Genomic DNA, 12,855 nt, shown 5'->3' on the forward strand with positions numbered 1-12,855 from the left:
AGCTTGATTGAGCTTGCTTTGACTCGATTAGATATAATTAAATCAAGCTCGAGTAAGATAAACTGAAATCAAATTCGAATTCGAGGTCGACTTCTAAAAACTCGACAAGCTCAAGCTCAAACTCAATTATTTTACTTTGATGCACTACTCGAGCTCGACTCGACTCAAATGCACCCTATTTTACTTTTTCGCATTAAGTAAATTGTGTTTTTTTTAAGCAGGAGGTTTACCTATAATCCCTCCCATTTTACCATCCAATCCAACCCTTCCCAAGTAAATTGTGATTTAATTCACCTTCATGTAAAAACTCTCCTTTTCTTACCCAAAATAACCACATAAGAATAAATAAATGAAACTCTCCTTTTCATATGCACGTAGAGAACTTCTTACCCCCCAGGAGAAGAATCAATTATACCTTTCCATTTAAAATTATTAAATGCCCATTACATTCCATATAGACAGACATACCTGATACCTCAAGACTTCAAGGTTGTCCCATTTTATTTTCCTTTTTCCCCATTAACTAAGTTATGATTCATTTCACCATGATGTAACAAAGTCTACTTTTCATACCTAAAGTTTAATAAAGAAAAAGAAATTCTCCCTTCCTTTTATACATAAATTCAGCTATTGAAAAATGTGTCTCACGATTTAACAGTGAAAGGGATAAAATAAATTTTATGGGTTGGGCAAATTGAACCATCCGGACAAGAAATGATACATGTTTCATGGTGATGATCTTTCACCACAAATTAATTTGTCAATAGTAAGAAGCGATAAATCTATACTCAAATGGTAAAAAAGTTATGTATAGTATAGTAGAATTATATTGTTTTCTTAGCAGAGAAAAAATGATACTAATTAGTTTCTTAGGACAAAAATAATATAATCCCTGTCCTGTGTAAATACTATTGTACCCGCCTCTATAAGATAATGCCTGAAAAGTGATGGTCACATATTAAGCCAAAAATGGTCTTCCACAGCTTGTCTTTTCCTTTCGGGATTATCTAATATGAATTTCCCTCCTTGGAAAGATTCAAATTGGTTTCGGCCGAAAGCCTAAACCGAGCCCCTCGGGGTTAGATCACCTGATCTTGGGATAGCCATTCGGTCCCAAGGTCCAAGATTCGAATCTCTCTTAACGCCTAAATGCTCTTGGGGGACGAAGTATTTCAGGTGTAGGGTGATTAGTCGGGTCTGCTACAAAATGATAATTGAAGCATACATTACATATTGAGCAAAAATTGGGTGTCACTATCATTTTCTATCAATTACACTTTTAGAAATTAAAATAAAAATCAGCGCTGTATTATTTTCTTTTGTATTACGGTTTGGTGTTTGTTTTTTTATTTGTTTATGTATTAATTTGTAATCCGGTAATCTACACTTCTTTCCCTCCATAAATATGTAGTCATTTCCATCCCTCCAAGTCCCGTATAACAATTAAAACGCTCTTTAAAGCATACATGCTCTGCCCCGGCAGCCACGCTTTCTTTCGTTAACTCCCTCTGTTTCTCGTCCCTTCAGAAATCTTCTTTTGTTTTCCCTTTTCTCCCAAAAAAACCAAACAACCAGTAGCAATCGTACATCCATTTATACTCCCCTTTCCAGTATCTTTCCAGTTTTTTACGTCTGCACTCATGAGAATCCCTTTCTGGGTTCTCTTGCTCGTCACTCTCTGATTCTTTTCCACTCCACTTTCATACGAAAAGACTCCAGTCTCATTCTTTTCTTGAATTTGTGTCCCTGATTTTTTTTTCTTTTTCTGCATTAACTGCTCCAGCCTTGAATTCTAACGCCTTCTGCGCACCACATTGATCAATCCTGTCTGGGCTTCGGTTTTTTGATCGATATTTCCGTCTGGGTTTTAGTGGGTTTCTGTTAAATTTTCTCTTTTGTGATATTGTTTCCCCCCTGAATTCTTCTTTTGCTGCAGTAACTGCTCCAGTCCTTAATTTCAGCCCTACAATTCTTACTGGGTTTTTGTTTCTTGATCAAAATTTCATCTGCGCTTTCCTTGAATTTCGACGATACCAGGGAATTAGTGGGGTTGGTGGCTTAAAATCATCATTCTTGAAAAAAGCCAGGAGCCAAGAAGATATAGGGAAATGAAATATGTCTTCGTCGTTGGGGAAAATAGTGTCAGCTTGTTGCGGACCTTTGAGTCAATATGTGCGTATGAACAGGGATGATAATAGCAACCGCGATATTAACAATGAAGATGCTAGTATTACTATGTTAGGCGAGGAAGATGACCCCTCGATTTGGTACAAAGATCTTGAGAAGCATTTTTGTGGAGAATTCTCTTTTGCTGCGGCTCAGGCCAATAGAGTTATGGAGGATCATGGTCAAGTTGAAACTGGAAAGAATGCCACCTTTGTTGGAGTTTATGATGGCCATGGTAGCCATGAGACTGCACGATTCATCGGTGACAACCTCTTCTATCATCTAATAAGTGAGTGGCAATATCTTTTTCCAATTATTTCCTTTTGTTTTCGAGGATATACTTTAATGCTTTTAATTTGAATGAGGAGTGAACTGGTGCATGTTTGTTCTTATGCAAAAGTTTTGGCCAAGAAAGTTGCTAGACTGAAGGAAGAGAGAATGGAGAAAGAATAATATGACCGTGTTCTTGTTTGATGTATTTCTTTAGCTCTTGATGATTCTATATGTTCTTTCTGGTACTTTCTCCTGGGATATCAATTAGCTCTGTTCGCTGCAATAAGATAAAACAGAAATTGAGACTATGAGTATTTTATTTTCTTGATATATTTTCTTTTTGTTTTTCCTTTATATGGTGTGTTGTTTTATCTTACTCTGGGAACTTTCTGGTTATTGAAACTTAGTGCTATCAGGAAAAAGGAAAAGTTTCTTGACTTTGACTTCCAGTGCTTTTGATTAATTACACCTCCAGATTTGTCTCTTTAATGGTGCATTGTTTGTTTTAAAAATTACTGAGTTGTCAAATATCCATTAGCTTCTTGCTGTGTTGCATTATTTGTTTACAAATATTTTCAATTGGCTTTTTAATATCCATAAGCTCTTGTGATATTTTTCTTTCCTATTTTCTTGTCTTTTTCCTTGTAATGTCTTTTCTGTCATTAAGAATGGAGGCTCTGAGTTATAGCTAATTGGATTTAACACTTTCGGTTCGTTGATTATATCCAGTAAAGTTGTCTTCATGCTTATGAACATGAAATCCCTATAATTGTATGTTATCTTGTATTTGTGCAAAGGCGAAATCTTGTTGGTTGAGCTTTTGACCAAGTCTTATACCTTGGCGATCTTCCATTGACCGTTCCATGGACATGTTTTGTAGAAAAATAATTCACTATCACATAATAAACTTGAAAATAAACGACAAATAAAGAAGTTGGAATTGATTGACTTATTCTTTCAAAAGAAATGTAGCTAGAACTCAGCAGTTCCTGAGGTCCTACGTAGGGCCTGCAATTATGATATGGTTTTCCTTTAGAGCTGCAGATTGAAAAGACTCTTAAACTGTTTTTTGTCCTACTGACACCTTCTATGAGGCATTTGCATGATGCTTAGTAGTTTCTAACTTATTTAGCCATATCCGGCAAAGAGATACAAGCTTTTTTGCAGTTATATATGACATGAAGACTTGAAGATTTATTATCTCTTTCTTTTTTCTGGTTGGCAGAGCTAGCTCAAGAAAATGGAACAATGTCCGAAGGAGTTATTTGCAATGCCTTCTCTGAAACAGAGGATGGGTTTCTTTCAATTGTAAAGCAGTTGTATCCTGTTAACCGCCTAGTTGCTTCTTGGGGATCCTGCTGCTTAGTTGGAGTAATCTGGGAAGGGAAACTTTTTGTTGCTAATCTTGGTGATTCTAGAGCAGTGCTGGGTTGTGTAGGCCAAAAGATGCTCAGCTGTCTATGCCAATCAAAACGAGTTACTGCTAAGCAATTGACCAAAGACCATAATGCCAATATGAAGGAGGTTAGACAAGAATTACGTTCTTCACACCCAGATGATCCACAGATTGTGCTTCAGAAGTTCAATGTATGGCGAATCAAAGGCATTATACAGGTTTGCCCAGCTAAACCTAGATTAGCACATTTTAAGATCTTTAGAGCATACGATGTTATTGTTGCACTTCTTCTGCATAGATATTAGGATGTTGAACTTGTCATAGAACGTAGTTATGAAATTTATTTGAATCATGTAAATTTTCGAAATCTTTGAAATGGTCTTACTTAAGCAAGCTTGGGGACAAAATGAGAAATTTAGGTTATGAAACTAAATTTGACTTTTGTTGTCTTCTTCAATTTAATTAAGAGTCTTAGAAAGTAGGGCACTCAGAAGCTCTATTGTTTTCACATAATTACAATACCAACCATAATTAGTTGAGTTTTTTTTTTTTTTTTTTTCTGGACAAGAATAACGATTATAACCAAGATAAGAAGGCTAATTAACAAAGTTTTACCTTTGTCATTTAGTTAGTTTGTTCCAATTCTGAGTAGTGAACTTCCGAGCTCATTTCATTTCTCTGATGAAGTTGTCGATGTTCTCATTTCAGTTTTGTTAAGTTTGAGACCAATGCACATGAAATGCCAGCCTTTTGACTTTGTGCAGGCAGAAGGCAGCCTTTTTTTTAAGGTTTCTGGTCTCAGAATGGAATTGTCTGGTACATTGAATTATGGAAAAGTCAGATGCCTGTACAAGTGATTACATGTTTCTCTTCCTAAAGTGGACTTGAAACCTTTGTGTAAGAGTACTCAATTTTCATCTCAAAATTGTGCTGACAGTAAAATGTTATCATAAATGAATTATCCTTAGCAAGATTGTTTCCTAATAAAGCAGCTTTTGATTGTTGTTTTGTAGTTTTTTCAAGTGAAAAAAGCATGCTTGTTCCTTTTGGGAACTTCGATTTAATTTAGGTGTTGAACATCAATGAGAAGCTCATTTACAGTTCAGAAATTAACCGTGTAATACTATACAAAGAAATATGATTGGAAATATGGTACAGAGAATAAGAAGTTGGTACCGTGTTACATACTAAATTAGCTTAGTGAGTGCTACAATGTGAGTATTCCCCTTTTCTGAAGTACCTTTAGTCTGGATTGGGAGACCGCATTCAGATTTGCTCATTGTCCCTCAATTCTTAAACAGTTCATAATGGAATTTTTAAATTCATTTTCATAATTCTGTTGACTTTTGATTCAACTGACCTTGGTTATATCTCTCAGGCACAATAAATATGTGGGAAATTGAGAATATGCTGATAAGCTGCAACATTTCTCTGTCATTTTGTTGAGCTTTTAGTTGTTTTAAGTTTGTTTGGTTTTCCTGATAAACAGAGTCCTTTATTTTTACATTGAAACTTATCTTAATTCACAACCAGCACTGTTGAATTACTGTAGATCAACTTATATATCTCAAACAGAAAGCAGAACCAAGAGTAGGTTTGCTTTACTGATTATATTTGCTCAGAAAAGAGATTTCAGACTTTGAAAATGGAAAAGAATTAGACTTAGGTAACAAAAACCATGGCATCATCATATAATATCATATTATGTAACATCAATGCTGTTTCTATTGAATGCATAAAAGTTTGGATTTGGTAATGCAACTACTGTTAGTGATGATGTGGTGGTGCTGCTATATGCGAATAGCTCGTGTCTTATGTCTCAAGCAAGACTGCAACCTATATGTTGATGTCCTCATGGGATTTTTGGCTGGTTTTAGATGTAACTTGAAGTTGATGCAATATGTAACTACTCAAACATCCATTCTAGGTCTCTAGATCCATTGGGGATGCCTACCTGAAGAATCCAGATTTCGCTCTTGATGAATCTTACCCACGATTCCACCTTCCTGAACCTCTTCGCCGGCCTGTGCTAAGAGCTGATCCATCTATATGTACCAGAACTTTGCAACCCAGTGACAAGTTCCTCATCTTTGCATCTGATGGGCTGTGGGAGCACCTGTCAAATCAGGAAGCTGTGGAGATAGTTCACAAAAATCCTAGAGAGGTGGGTTTACATCATCTAATTTATTGAAACATGTTTTTCCTTTTTTTTTTTTGGGGGGGGAGGAAAACCAGTATATGTCCAAGTTTTACATTCTTTTTCCTTGGGTATAGGGTATAGCAAGGAGGCTACTAAGATTAGCTCTACAAAAAGCAGCAGCCAAAGTTAACAGGAGTTATGATGAACTTAAGGGGTACGACCAGGGGAAGAGGAGGCTCTGGCATGATGATATTACTGTTGCTGTAATTTTCATTGACTATGAAATGCTGAATAACAAGGCACCTGTGCCTGAACGGTCATTTAGAGCATTTGTGGACAGCATTGCACCTTCCAAGTTCAAAATTCTACAGGGGAATGATGTGAATCCGGAGTCTGTAGAATGATGAATAGCCAAGGCCTTCGAGAGGATTGTTTTCATAAATTCATTACTTCAGTTTGCTTTCCAGCCTAGAATGCTGCAGCTTACAATTGAAATACACACATATATGCTTCTTTCAGCATTTCAAATGCGACAAATGCTTTAGCTCTAGTGGCGTTGATGTGCCATGTTTGGTTAGCAGTTTTTTCTTATGCTTCTTCTTTAGCTTTATCATATGATGTGCCAGAAACCTGGGAAGTGCTGTGGAATTCTGATATTCAGTACTTCATAACCAGTCTGGATTACTGATTCCTGAACTGATATCTGAAAAGGGTGCCATTCTCATTGGTGTGTAGCAACTTCGCTTCTAGTTCCCTTCGTACATTTTTGCAGCGGCATTTCGGATGTCTTAGCTAGTGGTTACATTCTCCTATACAGCAATTCAAGAACTTGTATTCATACTTCAAAAGAAAAGAAATTAGATTACTGCCCTATTCTCACTTTCAATCCCAGGTTCTTCACTTCCTTCTTCCCATCGTTTTCAGTTTTTAGTCTCATGCTGCTTTATCATTATTGTAATTCAGTTTATTGTACTTTTTATGTATTTTAAGATCATATTTTACCATCATTTCTTACCAAAATCTTTGCACGAGTGTTGCTATTAAACAACTTGATGCCCTGTACCAAAGAGAAATGACAAAATAAGTCTAGACGAGCCCTCAATCCACAATCCAATCTTAGTAACATTAAAAAATTACAGTCTACAATGAAATATTGATCGGAAAAAATTAATCTTTGCAAGCTCAGCTTGTTTCCAGTTCCCTTGTTCAAATTGTTGAGAAAGAAAAACTCGAGAGAAAGAAAAAAAGAACAAAGTAATAAGAAACAAATACAAACGAAATGTAGCATATCTGCAAAGATGTGATAAAAATTTCAGATAGTATATAAGCCGGTGTCAATCTCCTCAGCGAACCCTCCAGCATAACAAAATACTCCTATATTTAGAAGCACTTTCTGTGAACTATTGATGGCCCAGACTCGTCGTACTCTGCCTTAGCTATCCACATCTGCACTCAAGGAACAGAAATTAAATTCTTATCAGGTCAAGTACACAGCAATTGACTCAAGAAATATCCACTTAAAGACCAATATCTTTTACATAAATTCATTCGGCAGATCAATTCAATCGGAGATTTTTCAACATGACAAACACTGTCAATAATGCAACGTTACAAAATCAGAATGGCTTCTCCCGTCAATATTAGGCAATTGCCAAAGACTAAACGCTCGCATACTATTCAAATGAAGACACATTAGTTGAAAATGCCCACACATTACTGGTAAACAGACAGAAAATGATATGCACGTGTGTAATGTATGCTTATGTAACAGTAAACAGATTACATAAGTTTCTGAACTTAGGGACAGTACCTGCTGGAATGTGCTGAGGGAGGCCAAGATGGAACCTCCAATCCATACACTGTATTTCCTCTCAGGTGGAGCCACCACCTTAATCTTCATGCTACTTGGAGCGAGTGCTGTAATTTCTTTGCTCATCCTGTCAGCAATCCCTGGGAACATTGTAGAACCACCACTGAGGACAATATTTCCATAAAGATCCTTCCTAATATCAACGTCACACTTCATGATGGAATTGTATGTTGTTTCATGAATGCCAGCAGATTCCATGCCAATCATTGATGGCTGGAATAGGACCTCTGGACAACGGAAGCGCTCCGCACCAATAGTGATCACCTGACCATCAGGCAACTCATAGCTCTTCTCCACAGCTGAGCTGGTCTTGGAGGTTTCTAGCTCTTGTTCATAGTCAAGAGCAATGTAGGCAAGCTTTTCCTTCACGTCTCTCACAATTTCTCGCTCCGCAGAAGTGGTGAAAGAGTAACCACGCTCAGTCAGTATCTTCATGAGGTGATCTGTGAGATCGCGCCCTGCAAGATCAAGACGCAGGATGGCATGTGGAAGGGCATAACCTTCATAGATAGGAACAGTATGGCTGACACCATCACCAGAGTCCAGCACAATACCTGGGGGGGGAAAAAAGATTATCGCTACATAGAGAAATATAACATCAAAACTTTGGTACATTGTTTTTGTTTTTAGCGTTCTCATTTGGTTTTCATGGTCTTCAAAACGATTACAACCTTGTTTTACATATTGGTTTATACCATGGTTCTGGTTCTTTCTAAGAGAAGTTGTAGCACTCAATACAGCTTTGTCTCAGTACCCAATAGGTACATCATGAAAAGATGGTATTGACTTCAACAAGTTTTTGTAATATTCTCAGTTCCAGAGGGAAGTGGGTCCTGAACCTTTTAAAGATATAGTTAGTATGCTTTGCTATGCCCCCAGTGCAATATGGGATTTACTTAATTTTTGAGGAACAATAAAACTCAGAATAATCTTCTTTCAGCTAATAAATAAAACCACAACACCAAACCTGACACATTATTCAAAAAATTCATATAATTAGGTCATTAAGTCCCTTACCAGTTGTACGGCCACTGGCATAAAGAGAAAGAACGGCCTGAATGGCAACATACATGGCAGGAGTGTTGAATGTCTCAAACATGATTTGAGTCATCTTCTCACGATTTGCCTTTGGATTCAGAGGAGCTTCTGTAAGGAGAACAGGGTGCTCTTCGGGAGCAACGCGAAGTTCGTTGTAGAACGTATGATGCCATATCTTTTCCATATCATCCCAATTGCTGACAATGCCATGCTCGATTGGGTACTTCAAAGTCAAAATACCTCTCTTGGATTGAGCCTCGTCACCAACATAGGCATCCTTCTGCCCCATACCAACCATCACACCAGTGTGACGTGGGCGTCCTACAATGCTTGGGAAAACAGCCCTTGGAGCATCATCTCCAGCAAAACCAGCCTGCAAATTCGGATCAACTTAAAGAATAGGCAACTAAGCTGAACACCTAATAATGCAATCATACAAATGTATCACACTGTTTTTAAGGAATCTAATGATCCAAAACAACATTGAGATTTTTACCTTGACCATTCCTGTCCCATTGTCGCACACAAGAGGTTGAATCTCCTCACCATCTGCCATCTTTTAATGTGGTCTGTAGAAGAACAAGTTTGTCATAGAAGTTGTCAAGAAACAGATCTCGATTGCAGATGCACATTACAACATCTGATGTCATGTCTCCTTGCAAATAGTGAAACCCATATAACAATTACAGTTTGAATAGCATAACTTTGCGTAAATTGGCTAATCAAACCAGCAAATTCTTCTCAGACATTTGATCTAAGGTAACTCAATGACAATGTAACAAGACAAAGCATTTACAGCATCAATTTTTTCCTGGACATTTCTTATATAAGCTAGTCCTCCATTTTGACACGATCTGAATAATATCTAGCCATGCAATCAAAGTTCAATCAGATCAAAGTTCACACTTATTCGATGACAAGCCCAGTAAGAGTAACCCAGAACGTGAATCAAAGATAATGTAAATTCCATTGCAGATGATTCAACATATCCAAAAACCAAGCACATTACAAAGAAATCATCCACAGTTCAGTAATCTTTTGCTTATAGTTTAGGTATTCCCAGCCTTAAATTGCAAATTCAAGGCAATCTCAGTAACATAGTCAGACTGTCACAATAATCAAACTATATAATAAACATTAAAACCAGAGCTTGAGCTTTTCACGAAATCAAAGATTAAGGCAAGCAGCATTGCCTGTCACCCCCTTAATATGTGAATTCATTCACAAAAAAAAAACACCATTTGCAGATCCATGGATCAAAGCTCAACAATGGCATTAGAAGTCAGTCTCATCACAAAACATCAGTAAGACAAGAATATGAACAGGATACCGCTACATTAACTCAAGCTTCAACCTTTAACACAAAAATAACAAAAGGGCATCGTAAAAATGAATTGAAGATGCAAAGTATTGAGAAAAATAAACAAAAACCATGAATTTCAAGAGTAAATTTGGTACCTTGGAGGCCTTCCTAGACTGGTTGTCCCTCTCGGTCTCTGTTCCCGGTTTTCTCTTTCTGATTCTATCTCTTCTTGGCAGAGTGAGAGGTGCAACTGGCTGCCCTCCCTCTTCTTTTTAAAAACCGGAAAATGGTGAAAACTCAGCCTCAAATGAAATACAGCTTAAATGAACCTCAAATTCGTTCGGTTAATGCTGCCGGCCGTTAGATTGGGGGATTATATGGGTAACTACTGAATTGAATGGACCCCATGACGCTATCATGTTCATGGTGGATATAGCTGGCTTTGCTTTTCCACTCATTTCTTGCCGTAGGGACGGATATACCCTCCACTTTTGGATCGTTCCCCATTTACTGGTCCCCTACTCCCCTCCGCGACCCAAAGACCCAACATTGGAAATCTATGCCCACCCAAACCTTCTCAAGAGCTCATTCATATTTTTGTAAAATCAACTAAGGACCTAAGTTCTACAAGACAACAATTTTAAATTGACCATTGAATATTAAATTTCATGATTAATGAATGTTTTTGGTTAATCGGTAAAATTTAAACTACTGCCACTCTAACTTATATTAAGAAAAGGTTCAATTGGATCAAGAAAGGCTAAACGACGATAAACTCATTTTTTTACTAAGAAATGTATTGTCATATACATTCTAAATTTTACTATAAGGACTGTATTTTATGCTTTAACTGGTGATCAACTCATCTATGACAAATTGGTTATGATTAATGAAGTCTTGATATAGTATAACACATAATGAGATTCATTAGTCGATTTTATAAACATAAAGAATTGTCCATTCTTTTAGCATGAGGGTCGTTATACCAATGTTAGTATACAACATATTTGCAAATCAGTGATTAAAATTTAGTATTGACTCAAGGACAGCACACAGAGGAGCACGAGTTCAAAGTCACGGGAAGACTAGAATCTTGTTTTGTACTTTATTATTGTTTTTGTTCCTCATTTGGTTCAAATATTTCGGATTCTTTTACGTGTGGTGTTTAATATGATAGATACTACTCAAAATGTATTAAGAATTGTTTCAAACAGTTTTAATTCAAATCTTGTAGGTAGATAGAATTTGCAATAGGTTTTTGATATTACAGGACATTTTTAAAAATTGACATATTTAATAACACTAAATCGAGATTCGAATAATTATAGAGGGACATTGCTGGAATAATTTTAGAAGGACATTGCTTGAACTAGAGGTACAAACGAGTAAAGTTTAATCAAATAGATAGGTTGTGAGTTTGCTTGGTTAAAACTCGAATTTGAACTCGCGTTAGTCGATTTTAAGCAGTTCAAGCTATTTGACAAGTCGAATTCGAGTTTAATATGTGAAATTCGAAAGTTCATCAAACTTAATCTAAGTTCAATCAAGCTTAACATATATATATGCTTTTTTTATTAGTATTAAATATATTTTTTTATCCCTTGTTTAAAATTATATAGCATATCAATTTATATTTATTAAACTCGATTGGATTCGAATTAAACTCAATTGGACTCAAGCAAGAGTTCGAGTTCAAGTTTATTAATTCAAATCAAACTCAAATAGTATTATTTAAGTTCAACTCGACTCGATTGCATTTCTAATTTAAACCCACTCTAATACTAGAAGTTAGTTAATAAATGGCTAGAATCTAGGTTCCATCAAACTTAGAACCCCAAAACGGCCTCAGGGATGCATTGACATTCCCCAAAAAATTGACGAGGATAAAATGGTCCTGCAGACAAGGTTCCCCCCACAAAAAGATCGTTTAATCACTTTATCGGCTACTTTATTTTCTCCTTTTTCCCATAAATCAAATTAGTGGGGTGCTGAGATTAGGTTTATAAAACAACAAAAGTCTGATTCAGGCTGTTGAAAAAAAAATTAGTGGGGTGGGTGTGGGCAATAATAAGACACATGAACGATGATGCAATAGTAGGGCCAGTCCAGCTGGGCCAAATTGTTCCAACCAGTCTGGAGATGATGTCAGCCTGTTTGCATCACGTGCGGTGAATGGCCGTTCACACCTGCCCGCCACTCATCACCATTTACCAATACAGAGCCCATTTTCTATGCCAAGTCTTGTGGCTGACCGGCAAGACTGGTCAAACAAGTCCGAACTTACTGGCCTGCCTTAACGTGCCATGCATCATTTCACAACCTGAGAGCACTCAAAATTGCAAGGACGAGAGTGTCATGGGCGCAAGTTTTGCTAAGACAACAAAAATTAGAAAGAATGGAAGATAGAAAATTGTGGTTTGGAGGAATTTTTTCAATACCACACAATTGCATCATGCTAGATAATTTTTTTTTTTTGAATTCTACAGGGGAAGGGGTATGAATATGATTTTAAAAAGTGAAAAGGAGAAAGAAGATTTGAATCCAAAACTTCTATTTCTTGAAATCTCATTCTTTTTATTTTTGACAAAATTTTTAGCAGGGAATTGATGAAAGTTAAGAAATAAGGAAGGAGCAATAGGATTGAATTCAAAAGCTTTTAGACATCATTT

The 12,855-nt window shown here is 36.6% G+C and overlaps 2 protein-coding genes across 2 annotated transcripts; one reads left to right on the forward strand and one right to left on the reverse strand.

Annotated features, from left to right (window-relative positions):
* The first annotated feature begins 1,448 nt into the window (after positions 1-1,448).
* LOC113695233 (probable protein phosphatase 2C 43) lies at positions 1,449-6,713 on the forward strand. Its single transcript, XM_072055369.1, has 4 exons — positions 1,449-2,455; positions 3,665-4,053; positions 5,763-5,999; positions 6,110-6,713. The coding sequence occupies exons 1-4, from the start codon at positions 2,116-2,118 to the stop codon at positions 6,377-6,379; spliced, it is 1,236 nt and encodes a 411-aa protein (XP_071911470.1). The 5' UTR covers positions 1,449-2,115; the 3' UTR covers positions 6,380-6,713.
* Positions 6,714-7,073: 360 nt separating this feature from the next.
* Positions 7,074-10,523, reverse strand: LOC113695234 (actin-97). Its single transcript, XM_072055370.1, has 5 exons — positions 10,342-10,523; positions 9,380-9,452; positions 8,863-9,256; positions 7,786-8,399; positions 7,074-7,421 (listed from the first exon to the last, which is right to left on the reverse strand). Exons 2-5 carry the CDS (start codon positions 9,437-9,439, stop codon positions 7,356-7,358), a joined length of 1,134 nt encoding a protein of 377 aa, XP_071911471.1. The 5' UTR covers positions 9,440-9,452; positions 10,342-10,523; the 3' UTR covers positions 7,074-7,355.
* Between the last annotated feature and the right edge of the window lie 2,332 nt (positions 10,524-12,855).

The sequence above is a fragment of the Coffea arabica genome, chromosome 6e (genome assembly GCF_036785885.1).
Source record: "Coffea arabica cultivar ET-39 chromosome 6e, Coffea Arabica ET-39 HiFi, whole genome shotgun sequence".
Classification (NCBI taxonomy): Eukaryota; Viridiplantae; Streptophyta; class Magnoliopsida; order Gentianales; family Rubiaceae; genus Coffea; species Coffea arabica.

Excerpts from the sequence above, each read along its gene's own strand:
- LOC113695233 (XM_072055369.1), top strand. The coding sequence starts at position 2,116 with ATGTCTTCGTCGTTGGGGAAAATAGTGTCAGCTTGTTGCGGACCTTTG. Across the intron at positions 2,456-3,664 it reads CCTCTTCTATCATCTAATAA|AGCTAGCTCAAGAAAATGGA; the intron begins GTGAGTGGCAAT and ends TCTGGTTGGCAG. Across the intron at positions 4,054-5,762 it reads GAATCAAAGGCATTATACAG|GTCTCTAGATCCATTGGGGA; the intron begins GTTTGCCCAGCT and ends CATCCATTCTAG.
- LOC113695234 (XM_072055370.1), bottom strand. The coding sequence starts at position 9,439 with ATGGCAGATGGTGAGGAGATTCAACCTCTTGTGTGCGACAATGGGACA. Across the intron at positions 9,257-9,379 it reads ATGGGACAGGAATGGTCAAG|GCTGGTTTTGCTGGAGATGA; the intron begins GTAAAAATCTCA and ends CCGAATTTGCAG. Across the intron at positions 7,422-7,785 it reads CCCTCAGCACATTCCAGCAG|ATGTGGATAGCTAAGGCAGA; the intron begins GTACTGTCCCTA and ends CCTTGAGTGCAG.